A 14,478-nucleotide genomic window follows, 5' to 3' on the forward strand; every position below is an offset into this window, starting at 1 on the left:
GATATATCTTTAATGTATGCGCAATAACAAATTATTTGTACTTCGTACCACTGTTGGCGAGCATCACGAGGTCACTCCTGTCTTTTGCCCCCCCGACCCCCCTCCTCAATGCTTTTTTTTTTCCTCGTCTTTCCACACACTTCCACTCTCCTGACAGCTTGTCTCGCTACGTCGCCTCACAGAATGTGTGTGTGTGTGTGTGTGTGTGTGGGTGTGTGTGTGTGTGTGTTCCTCCACATGCCTTGACAACATGCAGGCCTCCTAGGTGTGTGTGTGTCCTCAACAATGCCTTTGGTTTCTGCCTGCTCTGCAGTCTGACATTGGAGATTTTTCAGCCGCACGCTCGCTCTCACCCCCACTAGTCAGCATTTTGGCTTTTTTTTTTTTCCCTTCAATGCACTCTGTCATCTGTTGGCATGAAAAGGCTGCATATGGGTGTTCCTGCAGGAGGCGATTGGAAAATATCTCGTTTCCACTTTTTTATTTTTATTATTTTCTTTTCTATCGCTCCATGCAGGTGTTCCTAATGAATTGGCCGGTGAGTGTGAACTGAAATACACAAACCGAGGAGGGAAGAGAGCAAAGCATGGAGATGAGTCATTTAAACAATTGCATAAAAGTCCCAAATTTCGACGGCGCTCGTTTGCGGGAGATTTTCTTGTCACGTTGCGTGGAGCAAAATTTTAAAGTAGTTCTGTTGGCGAACGATGAACTCATTCACTGCCAGCCTACGTGAAATGAATGTCATTTTTGGCTTCTATATCCGTCAATGGCAGCGAATGAGTTAAGTGGATTTCATCAAATATCCACCTGCGTCTGTTTTAGGCCCAGTGGGCAAAGAGACACGGACGTATTCTGCTGAAAACTGTTCGCCAACGTGTAAAGAATTGATCTTTTAGGTAAAACATGGTTTGCATCCCAACGCTAAATTCGGGTGAAAATAAAAAAATTGGCAGGTTCTTTGTTTTATTGTTGCCTTTTAGGGGATGAATATCTGACAAAAGAACTTGCTAATGAGGAACAGCTTGTTCAATTTGGGACAAAAAGCCGCGTCACGGCGCGGGAAAAGCTGCTTCGGGGTTCAATGGATAAAATTCAAGGTTAGCTTGAGTTAGGCGTCAGTTGTTCCAAGCTAATCCCGCAGGAAATGAATGGAACTCAATATGATTCTCTGTGAAGTGATGGAAATGGTGTGTGTTCGTGTGTGTTATTAATTTCTCCGGGGAAGGGCTCGTGAGCCTGGTGTAGTCTGACCGTCGGAGCTCCAGGGCACCGGGGGGAAATCAGGCAATCTGGCCCAGCTTCGGTGCTCCTGCTGGGGCTTCCTGCTCAGGGATTGGGTCCCTCCCAAGGCTCCAGTCAGGTGCCAAACGAGGCCTGGCGCGTAGCTGACGCTGCCGTGGTGCCAAAGTGGGCCGGGCCCCACCGCGATCTGTTGGCGGGAAGCCGAGATCAGACGCTATTCGCAGGTTGATACAATTAGATTCACCGTCGTGTCTTTTGTTGTCTAAATCAAGCATTGGACAGTTCATTAGGTACACCATCCTGCGTAATCGAGCGACGGTTTTACGAAAAGAAACGCTTGGTGGTTGATGAGTAAAATTACAGCTCCGCCTAGTGGGGTGTTGGTGAATTACAATTTCAGTCAGCATTGATGAATGGAAACGTGATCAATTGCTTCCAGCTTTCCCCCCAAAAAAACCAACAGAATTTTTTTGTTTATTAAGGAAAATAACGCTCTTTAAAATAGTACTTCATAAACAAAATGTATGAATCAAGTAAAAAAAAATTGCGCCGATTCCAAAGCCAACCTAATTAATTTTCTAGCGTGTCAGATTTTCTTAATTTTAATAAATAATATATTTTATAACATTTATGAATTAAGTGTTTAGTCCAGCAACAGGTGGATGGTAAAATCCGTTTTGCGCAAGCTTTTATTGGTCAAACTTCACAAGAAAAAAATGTAACAATCTCAAAAACTTGATGTGCGAAAAAAACCCTTTTTTTTTTTAAATTACTCAATGCCATCGCTGATTAAAATTCACTGTTGACCAATGTAATTAATCATTATTCTTTAATTGCATTCTTACGTGTGCAACTTGGCCACCAGGGAGCAGTACAATCAGTCTTGTGACACAAACGAAGAAGAGTTTCACAACTACTTTAAGCGACTCACTAAGCTGCTTTATTACTCCTTTGTCGAAGAGGAGTGTTCAAGGATCGGTGACTATCGATAATATTCGTTAGCACGTCTATGGCATTTTTGCATTCCGTGTTAGCATTCAGCTAACAGTAGGCGCAGTTGTCGGACAGGCGGGTGGTCTTGTTTTACATTTTCCCACAGTAAAAGCAAGGGAGGGGCAAACACGCAGCCTGCACATGTGGATCGTGCAGAGGAGGGGTTGAGAGATGGACGGATTGAAGAAATAGAAATGTCACTCTCACTTTCAAACCGTGGCGGAGAGAGATAAAAAAAAAAAAAAGGGCGAAGGTGTGCATGGAATCGCTTTGTAGCGGGAGAAAAAGAAACAGATGGCGAGAGCGAGCGAGCGACGTGCCGATGAAGATGCTGAGGGAAGGAGGCGTGGAGAGAAGTGACGAGAAAGATATATTTAGAGAGGGAGAGAGTTTGAGCCTCCGAGCGAGAGGCATGACTCATCCTCTGCCAGCTGACAGAAGGAAGGATGGATGAAGGAGAGTAGCTGGACGGAGGGAAGAGGGGAGGAGGAGGTGATGAAGCAGAAGAGTAACACACATGTAAAAACAAAACAAACAAAAAAAAACACAGACAAAGCCCAAGGCCGTATTTCTTTTTGTGTGATAAATTCTGCCAAATACTAAAGCAAGAGCTTGAATTATCCACAATTTTATTTTTTATTATAATATCCCACCATGGCCACCTGGGGGCAGTATAACATTAACATACAGATACAATAAAAAAATCATAGCGGTATTAGTTGTTTTTCGCTGAGGATAAAGAATATATGCCGAGGTGATGTTTGCATTCAGATCTACAAAACTTCTGCTTGCAAATCGACGTGAGCCGACTGATTTCTTCACACAGAATCCGAAAAATTGACCTCTGAAGAACTAAACACTCCCCTTAAAGCTCACAAATCCTCACAAATCTCCAGGGTCGCACTCCGTGACCTTTCACCTCCCCAAGCGGCTGAAAAGGAAGACATTGCATTTACGTCATCATTTTACAGCTTTTGCTTCCCGGATGATGTTTCGAAGTGACCAGATGGGTTTGTAAAGGTGAGACTTGACAGAAATAATCATTGGAAGCGTTTATTTTTTTTTGCAGGTCCTTGTCCTCACAGTCTGGTCATTGCGAGTCAACACAATGCTGCAGTGTCGACTGTGTTGCTGCTGTTGAATGCACAGAGGAGCTGTTGGCTCTTTTTTTTTTTTTTTCTTCCCTCACAGCATTGCTCCCTGTTGCATGGCGATTGCTCATAACCTCCAGGGAGCGACCCTTTCTCTCACTCTCATCTTTCATCCTCCCTCTTGTTTCCCCTCCTACTCCTATTTTTAATTTATTTATTTATTTTTTTTATTTATCTCACATGGCCTAAGTTGCTCTCCCGAGTCCTGACCCCCCACCCACGCCTCACCCTTCCCTGCTGTGATGGACTGCAGGCAGCGTGGCTCGACTGCGCCCCCTTGTGCTTGAAAAAAATCATTACATGTCATCTAAAATATTTTTGCATGATGCAAAACGCCCTCAGCCCTTTTTTGGGGGGGGGGTTGATTAAAAACAAAACACTTTTCTGGTCAACAAGCAGGAGTGGGTGAGGAGAGAGGAGAAGTGGAAGTAAAACAGGCCAAATTCCATATGCGAGTGGCTGAGAGGAATGATTTAATCAAATTTCCACATTTAAATATTTAATTATTTTTATTATTACTTGGAGATAGAAAACAAAAAGCAGGTTTTGTCCAAACTAAAAAAGATAAATCAACCTGATATCACAGCCATTGCTGAATCTTTAATTATTTCAAATATTCCAGTACCGTCCATAATTTTTTGTGTAACAGGATTCAACGATACATAATAAACAGTTAATTTGGTTGCACAAATGTAGCACAGCATTTTTTTTTAAAATAAAAAGTAAATTATTATTCAAGTTGTTGTTTCCATGGTAACCAAATGATTAGAACGACCTCTTTTGTTCGGGTATTAATAGACAATTAATGTTGTGACTTGCGTTATCCAAAATTCTTAAAGCGTCTCCCATGTTCCTCCAGGCGGTGGCGATGTTGCCATAGCAACACATACATAAATCCCCATCATGTCATCTGTGTGTGTGTGAGTGTGCGCGTGCGTGCGTGCGTGTGCGTTTTTATCATACAAAGAGGGATGATCTTTATAGTGAAAACAACACCCGTGACGCATGAAATAAAAATGTAGGACGAGGTGGACACACTTCCTACTTTTAAGGTTCCGCGTGTGTTGCTTTGTGGGCGTGGTTATGCTGCATCAGCTGGACTTTGACGCGCCCCAGCTACTTTTACGCACGCAATTCGTGACAAAAGCCTTTCGGGGGATGCTCGTGAGTGTAATGTTCAAATCAAAGTTGTGTCTGGGTGCTCAACAAAACGAATTCCAAGCTCACAACAGCTTGGATTATTCAAACCTGCGTTCCACTTTGCGTCCAATCTCGCGCAACGCCAGGTCGTAAAACTGGGAGGGGAGGTGGGTGGGAATTGGATCGGGTGGGAGAGGGTGGGAGGGGAGGTAGTTCAGAGGTGAATAGGGGGTGACGATTCGGGAGAGAGCGAGAGGGAGACGTGAAGTGGCCGTGGATGGATAAGACGTGAGGGATCTGAATTGTTTTTTTTCCCAGCAACGTCATATGCGCTCGCAACATTGCTGCTTTTATTTTATTGATTTCATTTGGATATTTTGGCGACTATCTTTCCTTTTTTTGAATGCGTAAAACCTACGCGAGTTTACGCATGTCCTGATTGGACCTCGCGACCCGGTTGCAGGGTTGCCCTTGATTTATCGGGCTTATTTTTTATTTTTTTTATTTATTTATTTTAATTTTTTTTTTATGACGTTCGTGTGATTGCGCTCGCTGGACTACTTTCAAAGAAGCCGTGCACGTTTCTCAACAGCGGAGCACTTTCCCCGGCACCGGGCGGCGAATCATGGACTCCAAGCGGTTCGGGGTTCGACACTTGTTCCTGCTGCTGGTCGCCCTCCTCGCCGGAACCTCTCAGTTGTTAGTGGTGGACGCCAACTCGTGGTGGTGAGGAACTCTTTTGTATGTTTTATTGCGTTTTTTTACAGCTCCAATAAATCGTATTTGATGAATAAAAGCAGGTCTTGGTGCGAGTATTACGCACGGGGTTTTTACGCCCCCCCCCTTTACGCACGTTTTTATTTAGTAGCGGGATGACAAAATGGGATTAATCGACATCATGTCTGTTTGTGAGTGTTTTTTAAGAGGGGTGTGGGGGGGGGGTCGTCAGAACAAATGTGAGGGCTCTGTCACAATATTTACCCTCAGGGAGCCCCAAATGGCTCTAACTGGAGGGGGGGGGGTTGCTCAGCCCCCATTGGCCCTTTCAATTGTCCACACTTGTTCTTGACTTACATAAATGTGGCGCTTTGGGTGGCATGCGCAGGTTAAGGTCACCTGGCAACCGCTCGGATGCCGAGCTTTACATTACATCTTTTTTTTTAATCCCACAAAATGTCCCGAATGACGTAATAACTCTTTATCGTGCCGTTTCAGGTCAATGGCGCTGACCCCCATCCAAAGGCCCGAGATGTACATCATCGGTGCTCAGCCGCTGTGCAGTCAGCTGTCTGGACTCTCCCAGGTAACTTCCTGTTTCTTAGCATCACTCATGTTTCATATTCTGATTCTAAAGGCGTTTCATTGATTCCCCCCCCCCTCCCTCAGGGTCAGAGGAAACTGTGCCAGCTCTACCAGGACCACATGATGTACATTGGAGATGGAGCCAAGACGGGCATCAAGGAGTGCCAGTATCAGTTTAGACTGAGGAGGTGGAACTGCAGCACGGTGGACAACACGTCCGTTTTTGGGCGTGTCATGCAAATCGGTAAGGATTACTCATTTTGACTCATTTTGTCCATTCATGAGATGATGAAAAATAAAAAAAATAAAAAAACTAGTCGGGTCAAAAATTGGATCGACCCGCGATTTGGGTGAATTGGACCCAAGTTTTGGTTGTTTTGTATCAAAACAAGCCAAAAAAAAACAGGTTTTCTGGTTGTTTTGTGCACCAAATATTTTTAAACTATAGGTACAAAAACAACCCATAAAGTTTGGTCTTATTAACCCAAGTAGCAGGTTAAATAACCCAATCGGGTCAAAATTTGGGTAAATTAGACCCCTAGTTATGTATATAAAAAAAATGTGTTCTGGTTGTGGACACAAACTAGTTTTTTTTTCTTTTTTGTATGTGTACAAAACTTATTAACCCAAGCAGCGGGTTGCTTTCAACTTTTTGACTAAAATTGCCTAATTTTTTTGACCCAGTAATTTTTAAAGACAGTTGAAAAAAATATTTCCACCTGCAACTTTATAAGAATTTTTGTTTATTGATTTGTAATGTATTACAAATACATCTTTGTTCATCTAGCTATGCCACCAACATGTAATGACGTGAAGAATTCCATCAATATTATATTTGACGTTAAACCAAATCGCTTGACCTTAAGTGGTGAAAATATCCAAAACAATAACTCTCGGTGCCATTGTAAGTTGCGCAAACAATGCCGACGAGCAGACAATCGTGCAGCAACCACGCGTCAAGTGTCTGCATGGCTCGACTGTCATAAAAAAAAAAAAAAGTTGACGGTCCGAGCGCGTCTAATTCCCAGCGGGAATGTGGGAACGCGCTCATCAACAAGTACGTGTCAAATCCGCTCGGAGGCAAGCAGACGAGGTTGCAAGCTGGCCTTCTCTGTCTCTATTGACAGTCCGTCTATGTGTCCACCTTTTAAATTGAGGTGTTAGGCGCTCCATTGTCCGCGGCGACGCTCTTTTGAAATGCGCCGATGAGCTGACACCGAGTCGGCAGATCCGGAGCTGGTTCCGTTTGAAGTCTGCAATAAAGCCACCAAGGCAGGCAGCGTGCGCGTTCATATGTGCGATGTGGCGAGTTGGCGTGTTGATTGCGCGCATGCACCGATACTGCGTGACATCGGAAATTCCACGCGAGCCTTCTTTTTTTATTTTTATTTTTTTTTTTTTGCGTTACTTCCAAGAAATAGTGGATTAAAATCATGCCTGATACATGAATTTATTAATGAGTGACAAGCCACAATCTGCCCTCAAATAACAATCAATTAAATTGTGTTTAAAAAAAAGAAATCGAATTAACATAACAATAAACCACAAATGGCTTGAAAATAAAACAGTCAGTATTGATTTGCAATCTGTTAATATTTTTAAAATATGTTCACTTCTGCATACGCCACTCCTTATATTTAGATAGATCTAAATAGTGAGGCCATAAAAAGGGACTGCAGTGGTGCGAAGTTCAACAAAAACCCCCCAAAAAATAGCAGCAGGCTGTTTGCTCTTCTCATGTAAATTGCCAAGTTTCGCAGTACTTAACCTCTTCGCTTTCCAGTAGCCATCTTTGTTCTCTTAAGTATCTCCGAAGCGCTTTGTGTATTAAAATCCACTGAATGGGACATGCGGGACTTGTGTTGTGTATTCCAAAGTGAGGTCTGGGAATCTTTAATATGCTGCTGCTGACGAGGAGGAGGAGGGCAGGGGTCATTTAGCGCTAACAAAGACCGGGTCATAAAGTTTGGTGTGGAAGAACCTGAATCTTCAAACAGTGGCGCGCTCCAGCAACATGCGTCCCAATACTTTTGTACTTATGATATCGTCGTTCAGCGGGTGTTGTGCCACAGCTAACATAAACAGACAGAAGATGTAAAAATACTCACATGTATGTATTATTTATCCTCCGCAAAGAATGACTAATATCACAGGATAGCTATTTATACTGCCCTCAGGTGGTGAAGGTGTGCGCAACAGAAGCACAACAGTGATCATTGAATTGAAGCAAAATGAATTTATTTTATTATACTATTTATTTACTATCATTCCTGTATTTTTTAAGTATAATATAATAGAGCTATTTTTATCATTAAAAAAAAACTATTTGACTCTCTAAAGACAGAGCAGTGTAGACAATGGCACGTTTATGGGTTCAAGTCGGGACCTATGGCCGCTCGTGTCAATCTGACCCAACAGTTTGGGGTTTTCATTTGACCCAAAAAGTTGGGTTGATTTGTAAGTTCATAAAGCGAGTGACCCAACTTTTGGAGTAAAATGAATAACCCAAAAAGTTGGGTTGAATTGACGTAAGTGATTTTTGTTTCACTCGAAAGAGAGTTGAGTCAAAAATAACCCAATTATGCGTCAAAAAGGGACAGAACCAACTTTTTGGGTTATTTATGTAACCTCAAAATTGAGTCATATTAATTAAAAAAAAAGTTTCAGGGGGGGGGTTGCAAAAGACCCAGTTTTGTTATTCGTGGATTACAAAATGTTATTTTGGGTTGTTTTGTATCCCTTGTTGACCTCGTTTGGGTTATCTTTGACACAACTGTTTTTACACTTAGAAAACTGCTGTCATAAAAAAAAAAAAATACAAAAAGATTTGTGTCAAAAACAGACCGACTCAAACCGTAACTGTAAAACAACCCAATTTTTGTGTACAAAACAACCCAGAAAATTGGGTCAAATTGACCCAAGTAATGGGTCGGTGCATTTCTTGCCCAATTAGATTTTTTTTTTCATGAATGTTCTCCCTTCCACTCTTCCAGGCTCCAGGGAAACAGCGTTCACCTACGCCATCAGCGCCGCCGGCGTGGTCAACGCCATCAGCCGGGCTTGCCGCGAGGGCGAGCTGTCCACGTGCGGTTGCAGCCGGGCGTCTCGCCCCCGCGACCTGCCCCGCGACTGGCTGTGGGGCGGCTGCGGCGACAACGTGCACTACGGCTACCGCTTCGCCCGCGAGTTCGTGGACGCCCGTGAGCGCGAGAAGAACTTCCCCCGCGGCTCCACCGAGCACTCGCGCACTCTGATGAACCTGCAGAATAACGAGGCGGGACGACAGGTATCGGCGTTGCGAATTTCCACACTATTTGGTCACGCTTGAAGTTTAGACATCTGGAGTGTTGTCTTCTTGTAAGACAGGAATGCGTGAGCGAGTCAAGGTGGCCCCCGACTGCCTGACCTGCCGGTATTTCTGTGTGTGTGTGTGTCAAGGTTATTTATTGGGAGGGTCCAAATGGTAGAACTGCTAACGCCCTTGGAGTCTGGCTAGGTGACCCGGTCAATGCGCATTCCAGCAGGGGAACACGTCCACAGATTTTCTTCGTCATTTATGAGACGAGTGGCCTCATTTCCCTGCTGTTCTCCAAGATGTTCCAGGGACAATGGGAGTTATTTGGGAAGCCCCCGACGAGACCGGCACTAAAAGCAACCTTTCACCTTTGATTAGGCTCCACATCCACCGACGCGCGGCCTCGTAAAAGGTCCATTTGCCGCTTGGCGCTGGACAGCGCATGAGGAGAATGTGTTTGTCGAAGCTGTTTACAAGACGAGGAGGCCCCGGGTGCGTTTGGCGTGCGCGCGCCTCCCCTCGCGTTTGATTTGTGCGAGAGACAGTGAGCCTGGTTTTGTGTGTGTGCGTGAGGTCAAAGGTCAGGGTCTGGTGAGGCTATGTGCCGCGAGGGTCCCGCTGGGGCTGTAAGAGAGTCTACGAGGGATCTACCGCAAGAGTTCTGAACAATTAATGGAATTCGAATTGACTTCGTAAAGCGCATAGCCTTTAATTTTGGAGAAAAAATATATTAATTTTGGGATTGCAAATATCTGCAAATAATTGAAATGCATTGGAATTTTTATTTCTTCAAAAACGCTTAGAAACTTTTAAAAATTGCAGATTAGATCCCAATTGCAATTTTGAGAAAAAAAAAAAACATTTTGTTTCTCAAAATTGTTCAGCTATCGTATACACACACACACACACACACGCACACCCCATTTTCCTCCAGCATTGTTTCTTGTCCATCCGAACGGAAGAAAGATGAAACGCAGGAGGTGAAAAAAAAAAAAAAAGAGGAAGACTGGCTTTTTTTGGGCCGACACGCTGGTTTGGGGATTTGTCCCGCTCGGTTGAACCAGGCAAACCCCGGCGCTTTTGTGTGGAGGTGACAGGGGCGTGCCGCTATATGTGTGTGTGTGTGTGTTGGCGTTTAGCTTCATTTGACTTGTGCACAAAGGCAGACGACGTGTGTGCGCATCGAGGTGTGTGTGTGTGTGTGTGTGTTACAAGCGTCTGCAGACACCGTTGCAGGCTGAGCGATGGACCTCCGTCACACTCCCCCGACTCTCAAAGACTGGCGCACACACACCGGGGCTCACTGTCTCCGTTTGACACAAATCAAATGAGGCGGCTCTTGTCACACACACACACAGAATGTACATTCTCAGTCAAAACTCCCCAAACCTCCCCTGAGAACACGTTTATCTTTCATGGACAGGATTTTTTTTTTGTAGCAAACTCCAACAATGACGAACACGCTTCATTTCTGAACCAGAAAAGCGAAAAAAAAAAAGAAAAATAGTGGGGGGGGGGGGGGAGTCATTTCATTTGATGCGTGAAAGTGAATCAATTTTGCAAGCCGAGTGGATAAATCCCCTTTTTTTCCCCGCGAGACACTTTGAAGCATGACAATGTAGAAATCCATCATAGATTTGAAGATTTGAATTAGGTTTTCAATCACCCGGCAGATTTAGAACGCCTCGTTGTCTGCTGTAAGTGCACGCAAGTCAAATAGCGAGGGGAAGGGAAATATTTTTCAATTCTGACTTGACAGCTGGCATCTTTTCTGCGGCTTTGGGCTGGCCTGGGTGGTTTAGAGCGCCTCGTTGTTGGCCCCCGAGTGCACGCACAGACAAAGCAGAATCCAAGATGAATTTTTTTTTTATTTATTTATTTTTTTTAATTGGATGCAACAGCCGGTGTGTGTTACGCCCTGGCGCTTTAGAGTGCCTCGTTGTCACTGCGTGCAAGTCCCGTGATGACACTTTGGGATATATTCTTGCATTCATTTTTATCAGCAAGTTGGTCGATCAAGTAGTTCACACTCTTTCTTTGCTACACTAACCACACACACACACACACACACACACCTATTGTTCCTGACAAGACCCGTGTCTCCATCACGGATGACTGACTGACCGCGTCACTGAGCCCAGCAGGCATGTCCCACCAAAGAGCACAGTGTGATGCTTATAACAAACACACACAGCATGAGCTCATATCTAGGAAGAAATAACAAAAATCATAACTGAAATTATGGACTAAAAAATGTCATGTTGGGGGGGGGGGTTAAAAAAAATGTATCTCACCTCCGTCGTAGTCAATCAACTCCCGAGAACGGATAAAACATCATCCCTGAGAAAATGTCATTGTTTGTCCAAAGTGGGGGCGGTGAGTTTGGTTGTCGGGATTGCGGGGTGGCGAGTGCTATGCCTGCTGGGTAGGAAAGGAGAGGGGCAACAGGAGCGGGGAGGGGGTTCAGAGGTTAACAGAGGTGAAAAGGTAATTGGGATCAGGCAACCCGAGGAGGGGACAGCCAGCGATGTGAGTCCCGAAAACAGAGTTTTATGTGTGCGAGAAATGCTAAAAAGAGCTCAAAGCGTGATGAGTGATCTTCTTGGTATGGTGTGTGTGTGTGGGGGGGGGGGGGGTGAGCGTGTGAGCATTTGAGGGGTGTGCTTGGAGGTGGGGGGTGGGTTTAATGCAAGAGGCCTGGTCAGGCTCCCCCTAAAGTCCACTGCAGATAGCACCATAAATCTTCTTGTATTTCCTGCTCTGTTTTTTCTTCTCGCATGCAACCATGCACTCAGGGTAACTCTGACATTTTTGAACACATGGTGGGCGGGGTGACCCATGTCAAATTCTGCTCAAGGCCCCATAAAGGCTTGGCCAAAATTGTTTCACCATAAACGAGAAGGGATTGGCGTTTGTAGCTGGAACGTTGTAGTTACACAAAGCGTCCACAAGAGAGCAGCCTTGTAGCAGCCTTCCATTTGGAGCCACTCAAGTTTTTACTTGTCACTTTGAACTTTGGAGTTGAAAATTCGAATCACCGCCGTCTTTTTCATCCAATCTTCCAGGCGGTGTACAATCTCGCCAACGTGGCTTGCAAATGCCACGGCGTGTCGGGTTCGTGCAGTCTGAAGACCTGTTGGCTGCAACTGGCCGACTTCCGGCGCGTGGGCGAGTTCCTCAAGGAGAAGTACGACAGCGCCGCCGCCATGCGCATTGGACGCAGGGTAAACAGAGCAGCATGTGTAATTTAAAAAAAAAAAAATTGAGAAACATCTCATTTCGCTAATCATCTTTGTCCAATCCAGGGCAAACTCGAGCAAGTTGACAAGCGCTTCAACCCCCCGACGCCGGAGGACCTGGTTTACATCGACCCCAGCCCGGACTACTGCCTCCTCAACGAAACCACGGGCTCGCTGGGCACTCAGGGTCGCCTGTGCAACAAGACGTCGGAGGGCATGGACGGCTGCGAGCTGATGTGCTGCGGCCGCGGCTACGACCAGTTCAAGACGTACAAGCACGAGCGTTGCCACTGCAAGTTCCACTGGTGCTGCTACGTCAAGTGCAAGCGCTGCACCTCGCTGGTCGACCAGTTCGTCTGTAAATAACGCCGTGGGAGCCTCAAGTGGTTCGGGGCCCGACCAAGCATCTTGCGTTTGGAATCAGCTATCGACACACACACACGCAAGATTTGCTTCCCCCTCGGCCACCGTTTGGAGTCATTTCCTACTTCACCGCTTTCTGCTTTTTTTTAAAAACCCAAACCCTGACAGAAATAAGCAGGCGGAACAACTGGATCCAAAAAATGAAGAGACACACGTGACTGCAATGAAAAAAAAAATATCTAACTAAATATTAAATAGATTGTATAAAAGAGACGCTTTGGATCATCATCTCCTACGGAAGTGAACGTGCATTCATGATAAGAGCAAGTAACGGATTGGAGGGAGTCATTCTTCAAGGCACACTTAAGTATAGAAATACTCGAACGAAAAAAAGGGGGACACTCCATTAAACAGTCCATTTATCTCGGCGTAACCGGCAGAATTCTCGCGACCTAACGAGCGAGCGAGCGACAGCGGTTAACGAGGCTTCGCCCGGTCGCCGCCATCTTGCCTCAGCCGGGCGTGACCTTCATTGGCGGGAAAACGCGGCAGGGCTCAAAAAGCTCCATTAGCGAGATTGATGGCGCCGCGGCCAGAGACGCCGAAACGCCCGCGAATGCTAATGAACAGTTATTCGAGCTTGACCGAGACGTCTTCCTTCCTTCCAAAATTGATCATGCTTGCCTATGGTGGAAAAGAATCTGTAGATAAAAAAAATAATTCAATCAAGTCCAATGATGAGAAGCGACTGAAAAAAATGAACATCTGTGTGCGTGGCAATAAAAAAAAAGAACAGAACGGACTGCAATTTATTATGAGCTACTTTAAAAGAAAATTAGATCATAAGAGAAAGTATATATTTTATTACTGTTTTCATTTCCTGTTTTGTATGTTTTATATTCTTTGGATAAACTTGTCTCTGGACAACGATGCCTTGTTTTTTCTTTTTTTGTGCACCTGGTTTCTAAATGCAAAAATTATTCAGTCTCTTAAAACTACTTTAAATTAATCGGGTCTGCTGTTTTTTTTATTCAAAGCACGTTGGGCTGAAGAAATTTTTCATCAAACCAGGGTTGTTATAATTAATTAATTAATTTAATTAATTAATTTAATAAAAATAAAACATCAGTTTTGGATTCCTCAAAGTTTTTTTTATTTGTTTTGAATTCTGTTTTTTTTTAAGAACACGTTTCTGGGGGAAATTTTTCATTTTTGTGAACTTTTTTTATTCGTTTTAGTGTTTTAGTTTTTTTTTTAAATAGGGTATTTGTCGAGCGCAAGATAAAACTTTTTTTTAAAGTCACCAGGTTGTGTAATAAATAAAACTACAATTCTCAAGCAACTGATGTCAGTCATAAAATAAATACATTTGTAATTAACCTTGAAAGCTCGTGTAGGATATTAATTTCACTGTAGTTAGTTTTAAAGATGTAAGATTAAGTAACTTTTTTTTAAGCATTTTCCGTTAATTTTGTTCACTTTTTTTTTTTTTTTAATCTTTCATTGGTTTTCATTTCATTTTCTCTGAATGAGCAAAATAATGTCCCAACTTTATTTTAATAATAAACCACTCTGGAACCTCAACTATTCGAAAAAGAAACTTAACTAATCGCACACGGCTGAGTGTATCTTGTGATGACCTGACTAATAATCTCATTACTTTTGGCTGCTAGCCTCTAATTGGATTGGACGCACAACTTGAGCGCGTCGTTCTTTTCTGTGTTCTCTTGATGAGGCTGCACCTGAATGA

General features: G+C 44.0%; 1 protein-coding gene across 1 annotated transcript in view; it reads left to right on the plus strand.

The window, feature by feature from the left end:
* The window catches only part of wnt5b (wingless-type MMTV integration site family, member 5b), a 36,475-nt gene extending 22,817 nt beyond the window's left edge, over positions 1-13,658 (plus strand). The window contains exons 3-8 of the mRNA XM_088286457.1: positions 5,122-5,255; positions 5,745-5,832; positions 5,916-6,075; positions 8,825-9,117; positions 12,192-12,350; positions 12,432-13,658. Of these exons, the coding sequence (XP_088142583.1) occupies positions 5,155-5,255; positions 5,745-5,832; positions 5,916-6,075; positions 8,825-9,117; positions 12,192-12,350; positions 12,432-12,731 (1,101 nt within the window). The 5' untranslated portion in view covers positions 5,122-5,154 and the 3' untranslated portion in view covers positions 12,732-13,658. The remainder of the gene's footprint in view (positions 1-5,121; positions 5,256-5,744; positions 5,833-5,915; positions 6,076-8,824; positions 9,118-12,191; positions 12,351-12,431) is intronic.
* The last annotated feature ends 820 nt before the right edge of the window (positions 13,659-14,478 follow it).

Source organism: Idiotropiscis lumnitzeri, chromosome 2 (assembly GCF_059441095.1).
Source record: "Idiotropiscis lumnitzeri isolate Australia: NSW breed Sydney's pygmy pipehorse chromosome 2, RoL_Ilum_1.0, whole genome shotgun sequence".
Taxonomy (NCBI): Eukaryota; Metazoa; Chordata; class Actinopteri; order Syngnathiformes; family Syngnathidae; genus Idiotropiscis; species Idiotropiscis lumnitzeri.